General features: G+C 40.9%; 2 protein-coding genes across 3 annotated transcripts in view; one reads left to right on the forward strand and one right to left on the reverse strand.

The window, feature by feature from the left end:
• The first annotated feature begins 500 nt into the window (after positions 1 to 500).
• sspn (sarcospan (Kras oncogene-associated gene)) lies at positions 501 to 7,262 on the forward strand. The gene is made up of 3 exons (XM_040134172.1): positions 501 to 870; positions 2,528 to 2,614; positions 4,642 to 7,262. The coding sequence occupies exons 1-3, from the start codon at positions 643 to 645 to the stop codon at positions 4,999 to 5,001; spliced, it is 675 nt and encodes a 224-aa protein (XP_039990106.1). The 5' UTR covers positions 501 to 642; the 3' UTR covers positions 5,002 to 7,262.
• Positions 7,263 to 9,212: 1,950 nt separating this feature from the next.
• Positions 9,213 to 15,712, reverse strand: part of itpr2 (inositol 1,4,5-trisphosphate receptor, type 2) — a 58,497-nt gene continuing 51,997 nt past the window's right edge. Inside the window, exons 56-57 of one of the 2 annotated variants that reach the window (XM_040132146.1) lie at positions 12,189 to 12,350; positions 9,213 to 10,660 (exon numbers count right to left, since the gene is read on the reverse strand). In XM_040132146.1, the coding sequence (XP_039988080.1) occupies positions 10,580 to 10,660; positions 12,189 to 12,350 (243 nt within the window). In that variant the 3' untranslated portion in view covers positions 9,213 to 10,579. The remainder of the gene's footprint in view (positions 10,661 to 12,188; positions 12,351 to 15,712) is intronic. The other variant, XM_040132148.1, reaches the window with a different exon arrangement.

The following is a 15,712-nucleotide window of genomic DNA, read 5'->3' on the forward strand; positions in this document are numbered from 1 at the left end:
TCCAGGAAGCCAAACTGTTCTGAAGTGACACCTGCTACCCTCTTGTGAACATTAAAGTGTTCAAAAACATCCAAATCCGAGCCCCTGTAATGCCCTCACATGCCTTATGATCACATTACTTCTTCCTGTAAGTCATGTGACTTTTTGCTGGCCAGCGGCATATGGCTCTCTTGTGTAACAGTGCTGACAAAGAATGATCCAATCACTCCGGATCTCAAATGAAGTGTGACCTCTGCGCTGGCTTTTCATTAACTCATACCCGCTGATTTACCTCTGTACTTTCCCTTTCTCGTCTTTAATGTGACTACGAGTGAAAACATCTCACTGTCGTGTGTTGGAATCCCCCTTTGTGTCTTCCTGCCACCCCCGTCCCTCCTCTTCCTCCACAGGCTATGCTGCCTGCTCTATATGTGGCACTGGAGCGGCTCTGGGAATCCAGTCCAAATGTTTTCCATATTAGTTCAGAGCGTTCTCTGTTTCCAAATAGCAACTGAGCTGGGCTTATGGTGAGAGGAGGCCTCAGCAGGGAGGGGGAGGGAAAGGGAGAGAGGCAGACGGCAGGCAGGCTCATCCGCCCCAAACACTGCAACAGTAAAAGTCGAGAGGACAGAGAGGGAAAAGAGTGTGAAAACAGGAGAAGAAATGGGGCAGGGGCAGAAAGGTTCCTTAGACAAGAAGGAGGGCAAGAAGAAGAGAGATGAAAGCCCACAGCCAGAAGACCGCAAAAAGTGCAGAGGCTGTCGCTTCCCTCTGCTCGTCGCCCTGTTCCAGCTGCTGTTGGGGGTGGCCGTCACAGCCGTGGCCTTCCTTATGATGGCCATCAGCCCCTCACTCCTGACCAGGGAAACGCCACACTGGGCTGGGATCATTGTAAGCTCCATACATTCGCTCTAACATCAGCCGCTAAATTCAAATGTTTGCATGGAACCTGAGTTTCCCATTTCTTATACTTCTGCATTACCCTCAGCTGTATCCCTCAATGTGTTGTCCATCGTCACGACACGGCATGTCAAATAAATAAATAAATAAATATCTATCTGTTTCATTCATCTGACTGCACCAGAATCTCCAATCCGTCTCTGTCGCACAAGCTCGCCTGCACTTTCTGTTGTTTTTGTTGCATGTCCAACAAATCCTCAGCATCTGGGCAGATGAAACAGGCCAGTCAATCACAGCATGCTGTGTTCCAGCTTGACCTTTGAACACCTAAGCGGTATCTAAACACCTTGTAATTATTTGCAAATGTGCTTTGCATACTTACACCTTGTCAGCCTTACCATCTGCCTTATCAGCAGCCTACACACAGATAAATACACCACACATTTCATGTATTTTATTAAAAGGTTTAACTTTAAAGCCGTATATTATACGGCTATATAATTACCTTTATGTTTTTAACTGTATGTGTAACTTCATAACTGACATTAAGATTAAAGTGGCGTGTTGGAAGTGTCAGTTGAAGTTTTAGAGCTGAAATTGATTGAAATCTGTTCAAATGTAACTATAAGATGCCAGTAGTTACACTAACAGCTGAAAAGTAAGCACTGAAAGCAGCTGAAGTGTAATGAGGGCAGTTTAAGGTTCATTGGAAGAGACAGAGAGAAAAGTTAAAATGTCAGTTGAAGTCTAAACGATGAAAGCACTTGAAATTTCATTTGAAGCGCCACAGAAAGTTGAAGTGTGTCGACAGATGACATGTAACACACTAAAAGCAACTGAAGTGTCATTTACAGTGTTTAAAGACTTTAAATTTCAGTTTAAGGGTAAGTTAATGAGACTGCTAAATGGTTCTCTGCAGTTTCTTTTGATTACGAGTGAACAATGATTATCTGTCTCTGTGAAGTTCGCAATACAAAACAACAAAAAGGAAGATTTTACTTATCATCATAATTCCGAATAAGATTTAAGGTCACATTTTGTTGGTGGAAAAAAAACACGGTGTTCCTGTTTGGGTTTTATCTCAGCCTATCAGAGATGCCATCTGCTCTCGAAAACATCCCTGGACACCAGCATCCCGAGTTAGATGCTCACGAGATTCAGCCAAGTGAAAAACACTGAGGTCATCAAGAACTTTCCAGAGAACCCTGAGTGCTTAAGAACCTGGGAAAAACATTTAAATAAGATGCTGAACGTTAGTCACAAGACTCCAATTGCACTGAAGAGATAGAGTGTGAGCGTGCCTGTGTGAAAGAGAAAGAGAGAGAGAGAGGGCAATGTAATCAGATGACAGCTTACTGCTGAATCATGCAATATTAAGAGACATCCCTGAAAACCTGGTTCACAATAGATTTTCCAGAACAAGATTCTTGTTTCTGCATTGTGTATAATAGCAAACATGCATACTGTATATTATATATACAGCAAAAAGGTGCAGTATATTAAAAGGATATTATGGTTGCTTCACATCAGAAATGAATGGGTTGATTCAATTTTTTGTGATAATAAAATGAGCATTATGCTGAGAAATGTTGCGATATGAGTGAATTTAACCAAACTATAGCACATTCTTTCTGTTGTGATGTTGCAGCTGTGTTTAGTTTCCATCCTGGGCTTCATCCTGTACTGCATCACCTACGTCCCTGATGACAGGATGTCTATGCAATTCATTGTCAAGGTGAGCCTACGCACATCCAGACACATTTTCTGCAAAAAAACCAGAGTGACGTGAAATATGTGATCATATGTCGTGTATGGGGTCAAATCAGGATCCTCATTAATGCACAACAGGACTCTTTGAAACTGAACAAACATCATCAGATGGATCAGTATATTTTCCAGAGAACATTGTTTAACTCACCAACGCTGTTGGTGTCAGATGGCTGTTTTTAGGAAACTGCCACCGTCTATGACATAGAGAGGAAGGCATTTAGCCGCATTCCTGTTTGAAAGAGCTCTGCAGGGATTCCTATGAGAGGATGAGTGCATTCATTAATGCGACTGGATTGTACAGCTTAATTAGCCATACAGTATATGCAGTTGGAATTTCAAGGCAATTAAAATCAGTCCGCCATGGCTTGCTGCTGAGAAGCAGGACTTTCGAAGCAGCATCCTCTCTTTTTTTTTCTGTCTGTCTCTTTAGTGCATACCAGGTTCAAATATGTACACACACTGTTTCAAAACAATAGCATTTTGCATTAAGAAGTGCTGCTAATTTGCAGAATGGACTTTGCAGACAGGAAATGATGAAAAGCCAATTCCAAGGGTGTTTGTATTATGTAGTTTTAAATACCATCAGACTGCCTGAATCACCAAAAGGGACTAGCTTAATTTACATTTTAATATAGAAAATTTACAAAGCAGTGTTTGAAAATATTAAGTGCTCTTATAAAACATGAATATTTTTCCCTTGCAGATTTATAACAGTGTCATTCAACAAAATCTTGCACTGCATTTGAATCCTGTAGGTTAAATTTTTACCAATGATTGTGGCCTTATGTTTTTTTCCCTGACTTTCTGTACTGTTGTATCACAGAAAAGCCAAATAAATGCGTATCCAAGAATAGCTGCAATTAGTCTACTGTCTCTCTCTCTCTGGCCGTCAAAACTGCTGTGCTTTAATTTATTAATGTCATTAATTCAAACAGCCCAATGAACCCATGACTTTACTATATTCATTCTAAGCTTAAGAATTTATGGCTTTATGGTTCATTTATTTATTTTAATTGCCCTTGGTGCAATGTTTTTAAAAGGGGAGTTACAAGTAGAGTGAGCAGAAAATGTGATGCAACTGGAGATATTTCTGAAGTTAAGTGTCACTGTTGTGGCAGATAAGGGTGCTAGCTCTCTTATATCACCGTTCAGCCTTCCTTTATTGTGTCAAGACACTTGGTTTATCAAACGGGAGTTCTATGAGTTTGTAAGTTCTCACTAAAAAAGTGTTTCAGGCTGCCCCATGGACTGGTAAAGAACAACAATATGAATGTTGACCCCTCTCACTTTCTTCCTGCTTTGGTGTTTCAGATCATTTCCATCGAGTGGAGCACATAACACTCACCGAAGAACTCGCTGACGCATTTGCTGTACATACATCTCCCTGTGACCAATTATACTCCAGTTTTCACAGCTGTTCCCAAATTAACATAAATGCCATTTCAAATCAAGCACCACTCATCACTTGCATAATTCCATAAGCAGCATATGTAACACAGAGCTAAATACACCAGCAAATGAGGGCTCCTGTTATATAAGCGGTGGATTAAGATGAAGGTTTAGTGTTATTGAGATTGTACAATTGCATAAACAACACAAAGCCTCTGTCACATTTTGCAGCTGTATTTTTAGACACACTCGGTTGTTCAACACATTCACACAGGACGTGCACTGAAGGTGGGAAGTGGCTATAGCTGCAGGGCAGCCTCACAAGTGCTCCTACACTGAGGGTCAGACTTTGCCCTGTAGTATTGTGGGTAATGTCTTTGAATCAAATGTGCCATAGGCAACGAGACAGCAAGTCTGTTTCCAAGCTACACTCCAGGTTAATCATGAGACAACAGACTAAAGCAGTAGCCAGATTTGCAGAACAAAAAATCTCACTGAATTGAAGATGCAGACCAGTTGTTTTTGTTGTTTTTTTTTTTTTTTTTAATCAAAGCTTTCAAGGTAAAAACGCATGACCTCGCTCTTGTCCTCCGCCCTCCACAGCTCCTCTACTTTGTCCTGTGCACAATCGGCCTGGTCATTTCGGTGCTGGTCATGGCCTTTGCTGGACACCACTACTCACAGACCAGTAGCTTCAGCTGTGAGCAGGTGGGAGAGGACTGCGTGTGCAAACTGGATCAGGACGACCCAATCGCCCGCACTTTCACCTACGAGGGGGCCAGTGACTGTGAGTTGATCACTGGGACGCTCACACTCTACTTCTTGATCCAGATTGTGCTGAACCTGGCCCAAGCCCTCGTCTGTGCCGTCGGTGCCTTCATCCTGTGGAAGCACCGTTACCAGGTCTTCTTCGCTGGTCTTCAGATCAGCTCACCCTCCACCCAGCAGTGGCAGAAGGTTTAATGTGATGAAGATGACTCTGATCAGTGAAGTCAGGAAGGAGGGTGATGCCAACTGTGTGATCACGCTCTGAAGGACAGGGACATTTGCCTATGTGGCGTGTGCCTAAGTTTGTTTTCTTTGATGTCCGTTTATATTAACCCTTTGTGGCAGTTGTACTATAATGGCTTTTTGCACAGATTTTGTATACCATATAAGTAACTTTGTACTTCCAGTTGCTGATGTTATAATAATATAGATGATTAGCAGCAAAACGAGTCTATTTTTGAAAAACTAAACCTTACTAGTTATTTTTGTTCCATGATAATGAATTGTTCACATTCGTTTCTAATAATATTGACATTTGCTCTTGTGACAGCTCATATACAATTGCTACACAAGAGAAATTACAAGGCAATGATAGGCACAAAACATATTTGTTTTGTGCTTAACTCCCAAAATGTACACAGTGTTGAAAAAATTTCCTTTGGTTTGGGTTACTGAGACTTAATGATCTGGATTAGTTACTTCAGTGATGCTTTAGGCGAAACACTGAATCACTGTTTTCTCAAATTATGGTTTGCAAATGTACAACTGATATTGCATAAAGCTTTGGAAAACAGTATTCACTCAGTAAAAAAGGTCAAATATTGACTAAACAAAGCAGTAAATATTAATAAGAAATCCTTTTTTAACCTTTTTTTTTTTTAAAACATATTCAATTCTTTATTCATTTATTGCTTTACGATCAGAAAACCATATATTGAATTTTTTTTAAACTTTATATTGTTTGCGGTAACTAATTTTAATATTGTTTGTCACACGAAAAAAAACAACAAGGTGGATTAATTCCACGAATAACTAGTTTTGTTATATTTGCTACCATAAAAGCTTGTGCAGCTCTGTAAATAGCGCATAAAATCCTTGTTGACAAACAATTGCAAAGTATTTTTCAGCTTGTGGAAGTAAACCTTGTAAAACTCAGACAGTCCAGTTATATGCAGTAAGAATTGATCCTGACAGTCACACAATACAGCCAGCAGTAACACAACATGGGCAGACTACATTTAATGAGACCGGATCCAGACAGAACTGGGCTGTGGCTTGTGAAGGTGGATGCCAGGCTTGTAGCCAGCATGACTCAAACAGCCTGTAGGAGTCAAAGGACTGCAGCCACAAGAGGGTGTGGGGTGGGGGGTAGGGGGGGGGACTCAGACAGGCAGCTGGACTGAAGTGTCCAAATCGTCTCAGTGTGTGTGTGTGTCTTCTTTCAGGAGGGACAGCACAAAAGGGATGAAACAATCACAAAACTTTAGGCCTGTATTTTTAAAAGGCTCAGCCTTATGCAGCGTTCAGCTTCAATTTAATTCATGCTCTCATCTCAGGTGCGAGAACAGTCACCACGGTCTATACATGCTGAGCAGGGATTCTTAAACGTGAGGCAAATTAGATGCAAATTAGATGAAACGTACCCAGAGGGAGAGTGTATTTAGTGTGCAGTGTTAAATCTGTTTTGTCGGTGATGAAAAAGGTTGATTAGCTGGGGATGATATAAAAATATCATTTATTTCTCACAGAAGCCTTAAATGTGGCGCTTCAGATAGGAGCTTTTTATCTGAATAGAAAAAGACACCAGTATGTGCATTTCAAGACCGTCAAACTGTTTGTGGTTACAAATACAAACCTTTGTTCCAGTTATATGAAGTTTCCTTTTTCCTGTTTTGTCAGCACATATATGCAGTTAATACACAAAAAGTAGTGTCACTCATTGCTTTTGCAATTAATTGCATTATCATTAGTAAAGACTGAAAATGAGCAGAAAGAGGATCAGTGAGCATCTCTAACTATATATCCTCCAAGCCACAACCATTTATAGGCCAGCATGTCATTAGAATTGTTAGGAAAATATACATTATAACAGAATTTGTCAAAGTTTTATCAAAGTTAAGGCAGAATCCAAACTTATAACTAATCTGTGATGCCAGCGAGAGACAAAGTCGTCTCTGTCGGAGTCTGGTTGTGACTTACCGTGACCATAACTGTTAATTTACACAAGTTAACTGTGACTTCTCGCAGTGATGAACTGATATGTTACCTCAGGGATCCCCCCTCTTGTGGCAATACATTTGTGAGCATGCCACAAGTGACTTGTCATTTAACTTTTTTTTTTTTTAACTTCAGAAAAATCATCACCACTTTCTCAGTGATGATGGAGCTCTCCTGGATAACAATTAACAGAGAATCAACTCTTAAACAACCATTAAAATCACCTCTGTATTACTGTGCGAAAGAGTTATTAATTCTGTTTACATGATACATTTCAAACTGTATTCTGTATAAGATGACTCTGTACATACTGCAGCAACTTGTGAGGCAGGGCAGGACCGTTTGCAGTGTTTTTCCGTGTACTTGTTTCGTGTTATGTTGTTGATGCATCATGTGACTACAAAGGCTCAATCTCACAGCCAGACATAGGAAGTCACATGCCAGTTATCACGGGGGCATGTTTATTTATAAGAATGACAGTGAGGGACCTTCCACCCTTTTCCTCGGTCTGTAGAAACTTTCTGTGCAGTCAGTTGATCCTTTATAGAAAAAGAAGCACTGATGGTGGCCATTGATGCTGCTGTGGGTCTTGAGAGGTGACCGCAGAAGACAGAAGAGCAACGTGCATATTGACACAAATCACTTTCACTGCAACTTGAAAACAGCAGAGTGAACTCTCACTCAGTATTTTAATTAGGCAGCTAACAATGTTAATTTTATATGTAAATGTACACTGTGTATTTATATCCACTTAAATATATAGTTTGGCTTCAATTTATGGTTTAAATCTAAAGGAATCTTCCTGCAAGATGTCATTTTGGTGTGGTCCGTTCAGAGCATTAAAGACAAAATGCCAGACTCACTCAAACCACTTCCAGCCACAGAGGTGGTTGTTGCCTTGTATTTATTGACCTTCTCGGGTTTATTTTCTCTCTCACTACTGAATACACACAGGCTAAGCACGTGACTCGTGACTGCGGTTTGCAGAGAGATTCAAAAATGACTGTGTATCCAAACGTGTCTAAGGTTTCGCCCAAAAAGTAAATAACACACTGCTCACGTGTGTTAAAAGAGGTTCAGTGTGTACTGAGAGGATGAAATGAAGCGGACCATCTCGTGTAATATCCTAAGCGATTTTTCCCCAAGTAATTTGGAAAGTTTTTGGTAAGTGGACACCAAAGTTGAATGTTTTCTCTTGAATGGTCAGAACATAAATCCCAGTTGATAAAATTGTCTGTTAAGGAAGCAGTGCATACAGTATGTTTGTTTGGTATCAAACTATGGCAAGAAGACTTTAGCCAGACAGTAATGATGGTCCTGGTATTATCCTCTCCGCTCCTTTCCGTCCAATACATTCCAGTAATGCTGCTCTTTACCCTTCTTGTCTACGCAGTGACAGCTGCTCACCATTATGGCGCTGCGTGAGCTAATTTTAATGGCTGTCACAGGCAGCAGGAGCAAATGCAGGCCTGCCAGCGTAAACAGCGAACTGAAGCCAAGAAGGATGGGTTTCTCTGTAGAGGGTAAATGACAGGACGGGATAAAGGACCAGCAGAGGCCTTTCTGTGATTCGTTTATCATCTCAAATACTGTATGTTACACAGGCACAAACATGCCGGCAATCAACCAGGCACAGCTTTGAATTCTCCACTTCCACAACTACTGACATAAATACATAAAGAATCCTGAGTGATAAATTATCATCACTGTGGATGGATGTGCGGATGATAGGCGTCAATATAACCAATGCTTCATACCTATAAAGGAATTTCATTCCTTTACGGACAAGCACAGCCTTTTGAATAGAGAGAAGCACTCAATGGCAGTAACTAAAGATGCTTCCTTTTCACATCTTCTCGAGCAGTGGTTCCCAACCCTTTTTTTTTTTTTTTTTAATGACTTACCCCTGCAGCCCTCTCGGATGAACTAAAGTACCGCTTCATCGACACCATGAAATGACACGATGAGCTAAATTAAAAGCAGTGCAGTGACGAAATGCACAATTATCTGTTGACTTTGCTTTCAACATTAGCTGAGTACCCTTGCTGCATGATCCGAAATGTGATCCTGTCTGAATGCAGAAAGGTCACCCACCCGCCCACCCAAACACTGTGTGTGTACGTGTGGGTGCGTGGGTGGGTGGTTCAGGATGAGTGTGGGGGAGTACTCATTCATGCCCAACAACAACAAGGACTGAGGTAAACTCTGCCTGAAAGCTGCTGACTCAAAGCCCGCCGATGAGTCTTGTTACAAATTTATTACAACATCTGACCACATAAAATACATTTTTCTATACACTTTGTTTCAACAGAGTGTCACAGGACAGTTAACATCAAGTGCACGCACTCGTAATCTGCCATTGGTTTGTGCAAGTTTAAAACACAATTTCGGACGTAACAATCAATTGCAGTCCGAGAGAGACTAGTAGAGATGATTTACACTAAAAACAAAACTTTAAGAAACAGTAGAAGATGAAGATGATATGAGCAGATACAGTAAATATTACAGTATTAGCTGACATCTCTATAGACATGGGGATGTTCATATTGTAACAGAAAACTGTAGGCATACCATCTTCAGTCAGTACTACATTATGTACCAATATAAGATTGAGACTTAAAAGAAATTTCAAGTAAGTTCCAAACAGGTAATCATTATTTCTATTCACATTTGTGTTACTTATATACTCTGTAGAAATCTGTAAAAAGGCAACTGAAATGGTGCAGTGAGTGCACTTTTAAACACAACATGAACCCTTCAAAAATAATACCCCAAACTAACAAATTTTTCCAGTTATAGGCTTCACTTCTTACCCTTTTTTGAAAAAGTGCACTTTCAGTAATTGCAGATTTCTGTTTATAGAAATGAATGAGTAAGGCAGCATGAATCGTTTTCCAAAATGCAAAAATAATACTCCAGTTTATGAACCGCACGTTGTCTTATAAATACCATCAGAAATCTGAAAGGTAAAAGTGAAAATACTTGATGTAAGTGCACACACTCAACTTCCCAATTGGAGGTGTGAGAAATGCCCAGCTTTTCTGTCCACAGCCCATCTCTGACCTCTGTGCGGCCGGTCAATCAGCACGGAGACAGTTGAGGAACGAAGGCCAAGACACAGCCATCCACAGACTTGACAACACTTAACCATTAACCTTACCATGGCATTCCCCTCGATCTCTGTCTGGCAAACTAACACTACACTGGCAGAAGTGTGCCGTGCCCGGACAATCATTCACAGGGACGGGTTTTTGTATACGTGTGTGTGTATGTTTGTGTACAGACGCCCTGTAAAGTGTGCTTCTGGTGGCCGAGTAAGTACATAAAGCACATTCTGTGTCCAATAAGGCAGTGTTTGAGTCATCTAAAAGGCACTATGTAAAAAATTGTGTCTTGCTGGCCTCTTGCAGTTTGACATCAGTAATTGTGGATGTACATCTGAGCATGTGTATTGTTCTTAAACCTGGAGTTTGTGTGTGTGCATTTCTTTCTGACTTCTACTGTAAGCCTGTACTCGAGAGGCCTGTGGCTGTGTCCTGTATGAACTCTGAGCCCCTCAGTGGGCCGGGATGTGATGGTTGGGCTGAGGAGGACCCAAGAATCCGAGCCTCTGCTTGTTCTTCCTCTGTTCTGTCATCTGTGGATGATCCAGAGAGAACAAAAACGTCAAACTAGAGTGGCTTTTAATTTTGCATGTAGCATACACACGGTATGAAAACATCTGCATATGCTATTATTGCTTTAGTAGGTACTTTATTTGAACTTGGGAGTGCTGGTAAAATGACACTCTAATTCTCTTGTGGTTTCTATTCTAAATTCCCTTCTCAACATTTGACTGAAATGTTATAAAAGAAATAAATCCTTTCCACAGTTGTATGCAAATCACTTTGTTCAGTGCTGTTATGACTGGAAACTAAAATGTCCCTTGGAAACTTCATTAGAGGACACTGTCATGTGTGGGTGTGTTATTTTGCAGAACTATGACCTGCATGTTGGGTGCTGAATAAGTGTGGGGGGATTTCAGATTTCTAACAACCATAACAGTTGCAGCGGTTTCAGTGTTAACGTCATAAATGAAGGCCACTGGTTTTGAAAAACCATAAACTGTACATGCAGACTAAAGGAAATTGAGCACGCTGTGCAGAACCCCAAAACCCACACAAACATAAAAGCAGCACTCGCACACACAAACAAGCTAAACTGTGATAGTGTAAAGTGCCAAGGTCAGCAGAAGTTGAACTGAGGGAGGAGATGGAGCTGAACTTTCCTCCCAGTCAGAAACAGTCTGAGTTCAGAGCCGGTGTAAGACCTGCAGCCCTCCCCTTGTGACTGCAAAGCTGTGGTTGGGCCTCAGCTAGATCTGCACAAACACACTCACCACTTTTGGTGTACGCTAAAACTTTTGTTTATCATAAAGGCAGAGTGACATCCTGGCTAACCCCATGACTCCATATTAGTCAGTACCGAGAACTGTAGACCTAGATAAGAACGATAAATGACCTAAAGTTGACCCAAACTCCAGTTTCAGAGATAAGGCTTCATTGTATTGCTCGAGGACACTTCAGCGGCACATAAACTTGGCTGTTACAGGCGTTACATGAGGGATCCCGGCCAGCAGGGAAATGTTACAGACTTTACTGCTCGCTGAGATCGACAGAGGTTGTTGTTTTGTTTACTGGAGTGTGAACATCCTGCAGTAGGAGCTGTTTTCACACATCTGGCAGAAGAGGAACAAGGACGGGCCTGTGACTGGAATCACATGCAGGGGAGGCAGGTGATGAGAGTGATCAGTCACACTGCAGCAGCAGAGCTAGTCATCCAAACAGCCAGAGGCTCACTGGCGGCACGGAGTTGCAATGACGTGAGAGTCACCTGTCGTGCTGCGTTCAGGAGCATCAAGGCTCTGAGAGAACCCATCTAGATTACTGTATGCAGTACACAGATGGATAGCCAAATGTGACTGCTGACGTAACCTCTGGACTTCAAAGTCCACATGCTCCAGTCAACTGAACAGCATACAGCTGAAGAAGATGTTACTATGACATATACTTTGTTAAAACAGGAGGTTTTTGCTCTGCTTTTTGCACTCAGTTCAGACTACCACAGTGCTCAGACCAGAGCCTAACCCACCACGGCATGAAAAATGGCCTGAAGTGGCACTCTACCTGTTCCTTGAGCTCAGCCAGCTGGCCTGAGAGCTGAGCCACCAAGGTGACAGTGCTGTCCAGTTTCTCCTGCAGAGAGCGCATCTCATTCTGCTCGCTGTCTCCCTCGCTGCTCACCAGAGACATGGCTCTCATTCGGGGGAACCACTCCAAGTTCTTCTCCTGGGTGGAGAGAAGGAGAGATGGGATGTGAGAGAAATAGTGAGAAAGGTGAAAGGGATAAAAGGCTGAAATAAAGCTGACTCAGTATGTCAGAGAGACGGCAGGAACAGCATGTTGGCACGGGCAACGACATGGAGGATTTGCATAGACATGCAGGGAGCACTACAGTGCTAAAGCCACACTGCAGCAGGAGAATAAACAGAGAGGTATTGGTAACTGGAGACAGACGCGGTGGTTTAATATTAATCATTTCATCGGAATGGAAGCTTTTCTCCATTTAGCGCTTGACAGTGTAAAATTTTTTTAGCTAGACTGCTGTCTCTTGGATACTGCGGATAGCAATCATACATTAAATGAACAATAAATGGCATCTCGCTGGCAAACACACTGTTGATGTGGGGATGAGTCACTGTCATCTATCAAGAATACAACTGGGAGTATAGTGTTATTTATGCATGTGATTGTGTGTGCAAGCTCACATGCAAAACAGGGACATTTAGTTTATTATATGTTTTTCCAACAATGCAGTGACAAAGCAAATCTTTTACAGTAATGCCCTGAGAAAACAATGAGCAAAACTAACCTATAGTATTATGTAATGGACTTAAGACTGACTTACTGTGTTTGTACATGTGTGGGTGTGTGTACTGTTGGTGTGCATGTGCATGGATATGTACATAGCAGACTGTGAGCTAGAGTGTGTGTTTTACAACATACATGCTCTTGTGCATCTCTGAAAGCAAGACAGGTTTCACAGAGACAGACTGCCATCAGCTGATCTTATGTAATATTCCTTTGCCAGTTCTTCTCATAAAATTACTTAAAAGGTGCTGAGAGTGGGATTTGACTGGCACCACATTAAGTCAAGTAGGAGGAGAGAGGTAGTCTCCCACCTATTCTTATATAAGAATAGACTGGGGGGATAGAAAAACTGATCAGAGTGTGAGACGCTGAGGACAGAAAGGGGGACAAGAAGTGATTGGAGTCTGAGGATGGAGAGGAATGTGGGTTGTGTAAGTTATTTGTTTTTGCTTCTTTAATTAATGAGTTTATCACACTTTGCTGTGTGAGACATTAATGGCCCTGACATATCATGGGATTTCCCACTCCGAATCCAAAATCCAAAATCATGAACAGGACCAAGAAACTACTTTAAATTTAAAAAAAAAAAAAAAAAAATGCATTTGTTATTTGTTCCGAAAATTCATTATTGATTATTACATAATGACTAGCATTGCCAAAACGTTGCTTTAATTCTAAAATTACATAAGAATAGAAAGGCACTACAAAGCTGCTCTTACCAGTAATTTGAGGGAAAGAAACAAGAAGAAAAGTTGATTGTCACAATAGCAGCCCTGTGATGTCCATTCACACTAAATCAATAGGTTTTAATCCTCTGTACAACAGCCATTTCAGGACATATCAAACTCAGCTTTTCAGGTTTGGCTCTACTTTACCACCCTTTCTCAATTTTCACCAGTATAAATTGTACATTTAAGACTTTTTAGCTAATAATCCATCAGCTTCATCTGCACTTTGTCAGGCTCAGCTGTGCTTTGAGTTTTATACTAACACGCTAACATGCTAATGTTAACAAGTTAACATTTGTGTATTTGGCATGCAACATTTAGCATCATTCCCTGCTAAATGTTAATTATCAACACATTACATCTTAGCGTGTCATCATGCTAACACTTAGCATTTAGCTCAAAGTTCAGCTAAAGGTTAGAAATGGAGAAGGAAAGACTCCTCTGAGGCAGGCATGTGAGGTCTGGAGGAAGGGGTGAAAACTAACTGATTACAAGTGCATGTATTACAGTTACAGGGTAGCTTTCTGTGCATTTGAACATTCTAAAATCACGTCACTCTTCCTTAAGATTTTATTTCCTAGGTGCTCTTCCCTACCACCTTTGCGACTGTTATGACATATTCTGACCCTATTTTTCCAGAGATAGAAGTGGCTGCCACTTTTAACAACCTCACTGAGCTGAAAGATTGTCATTGGGGTCACATTATGTTGGTTACAGTGCGGGTGCTCCATTTGCCCTTTTGTAGTTTTCATATGTAACCAAGTACATGTATTCATGCATACCAGACTCAGATTACTGAGTCTGAGATTAAAGAGTTACCATACCTGTTATTGTAGACCACTTGTTTTCAACATTTTGACTAATTTTCCTTTTGACTAGAATTCTTTTTTTTTTGGTCTTTTTGACCATAGTGGGAGCAGTTAGATTTATTATGACTTCTAAGCTACAAAGTATGAATCCTTTCATTCTATAAGAGCTTGTCTGAAAATCTTGCGCTAATTTTGGCCTCTGGCATCAAGGGGCCGTTAAACAGAATAGTTTCCTTTCTCACAATTTCGTAAAACAGCAAGGCTCTGTGAATTCAAAGAAAAACCTTCAACATCACTGAAACTGAGGACTATCTGATGCTTGTTTTACCAAGTCGTCCATATCTAATGGATTAAATAACCTCAGAGATTCAATAGAGACCTAAAACACGTTATTAAGGGTTAATACAAATCCTGTTTGAACATACATCATCTCTAGATTAATAAGATAAAGCTAAACAGTGATTCAGTACAGAATCTGAATTTTACTACCAATTTCTTGTTGCAATTCATTACACAGTACAGGAGTCCACTTTGTACTGTTCTGAACTGTCTGAATGAGTCAGGCTCTAGTGTTGCTTCACTGATCCATTTAAACACTTCAGTGAGCGTGAATTTAAAGACATTCATGTGCTTCTCGCTCTGCTGCCGTCACCATACCACTGGTGTGTTTCACCAATTAATTTACATACTGTACTTCAGCTATGCAGAAAGAGCTACAACACAAACCAGAAAAGGCAGGTTGGTGAATTTTAAGAGGCTGTGGGATCAACCTCACATGTCAGACACCACGGTCAAACTGCAGCAAGGCTAAGATTTTGTGCTGCCGTTGTGGTATCTAATTGTCTTAACTACTTCTACTACTACTATATTTTGAAAATGCACCAAATGTATTATTAATTATCAATTATTACAGTTAGGTATATAGGTATTTGAACAGTGACTCAAGTTTCATAGTATTGCCTCTGTACACCACCAAAATGGATTTGAAACGAAGCCATCAAGAAGTGATTGAAGTGGGGCAGTCAGTGATAATCATTTTCACGGCCAGGTGTGGCCTGTTTTTGTTATTTCATTACAAGTTGAGCAGAAAAAAGGTCTGGAGTTGATTCCAAGTGTTGGGAACTCTCAATATGCGATCCAAAGAGGTGTCAATGCAGATGAAGGAGGCCATCATTAGGCTGAAAGAACAAAACAAACCTATCGGACAGATGGCAGAAACTTGAGCCTTGGCCAAAACAACAAT

This window comes from Xiphias gladius, chromosome 8 (assembly GCF_016859285.1).
Source record: "Xiphias gladius isolate SHS-SW01 ecotype Sanya breed wild chromosome 8, ASM1685928v1, whole genome shotgun sequence".
NCBI lineage: Eukaryota > Metazoa > Chordata > Actinopteri > Istiophoriformes > Xiphiidae > Xiphias > Xiphias gladius.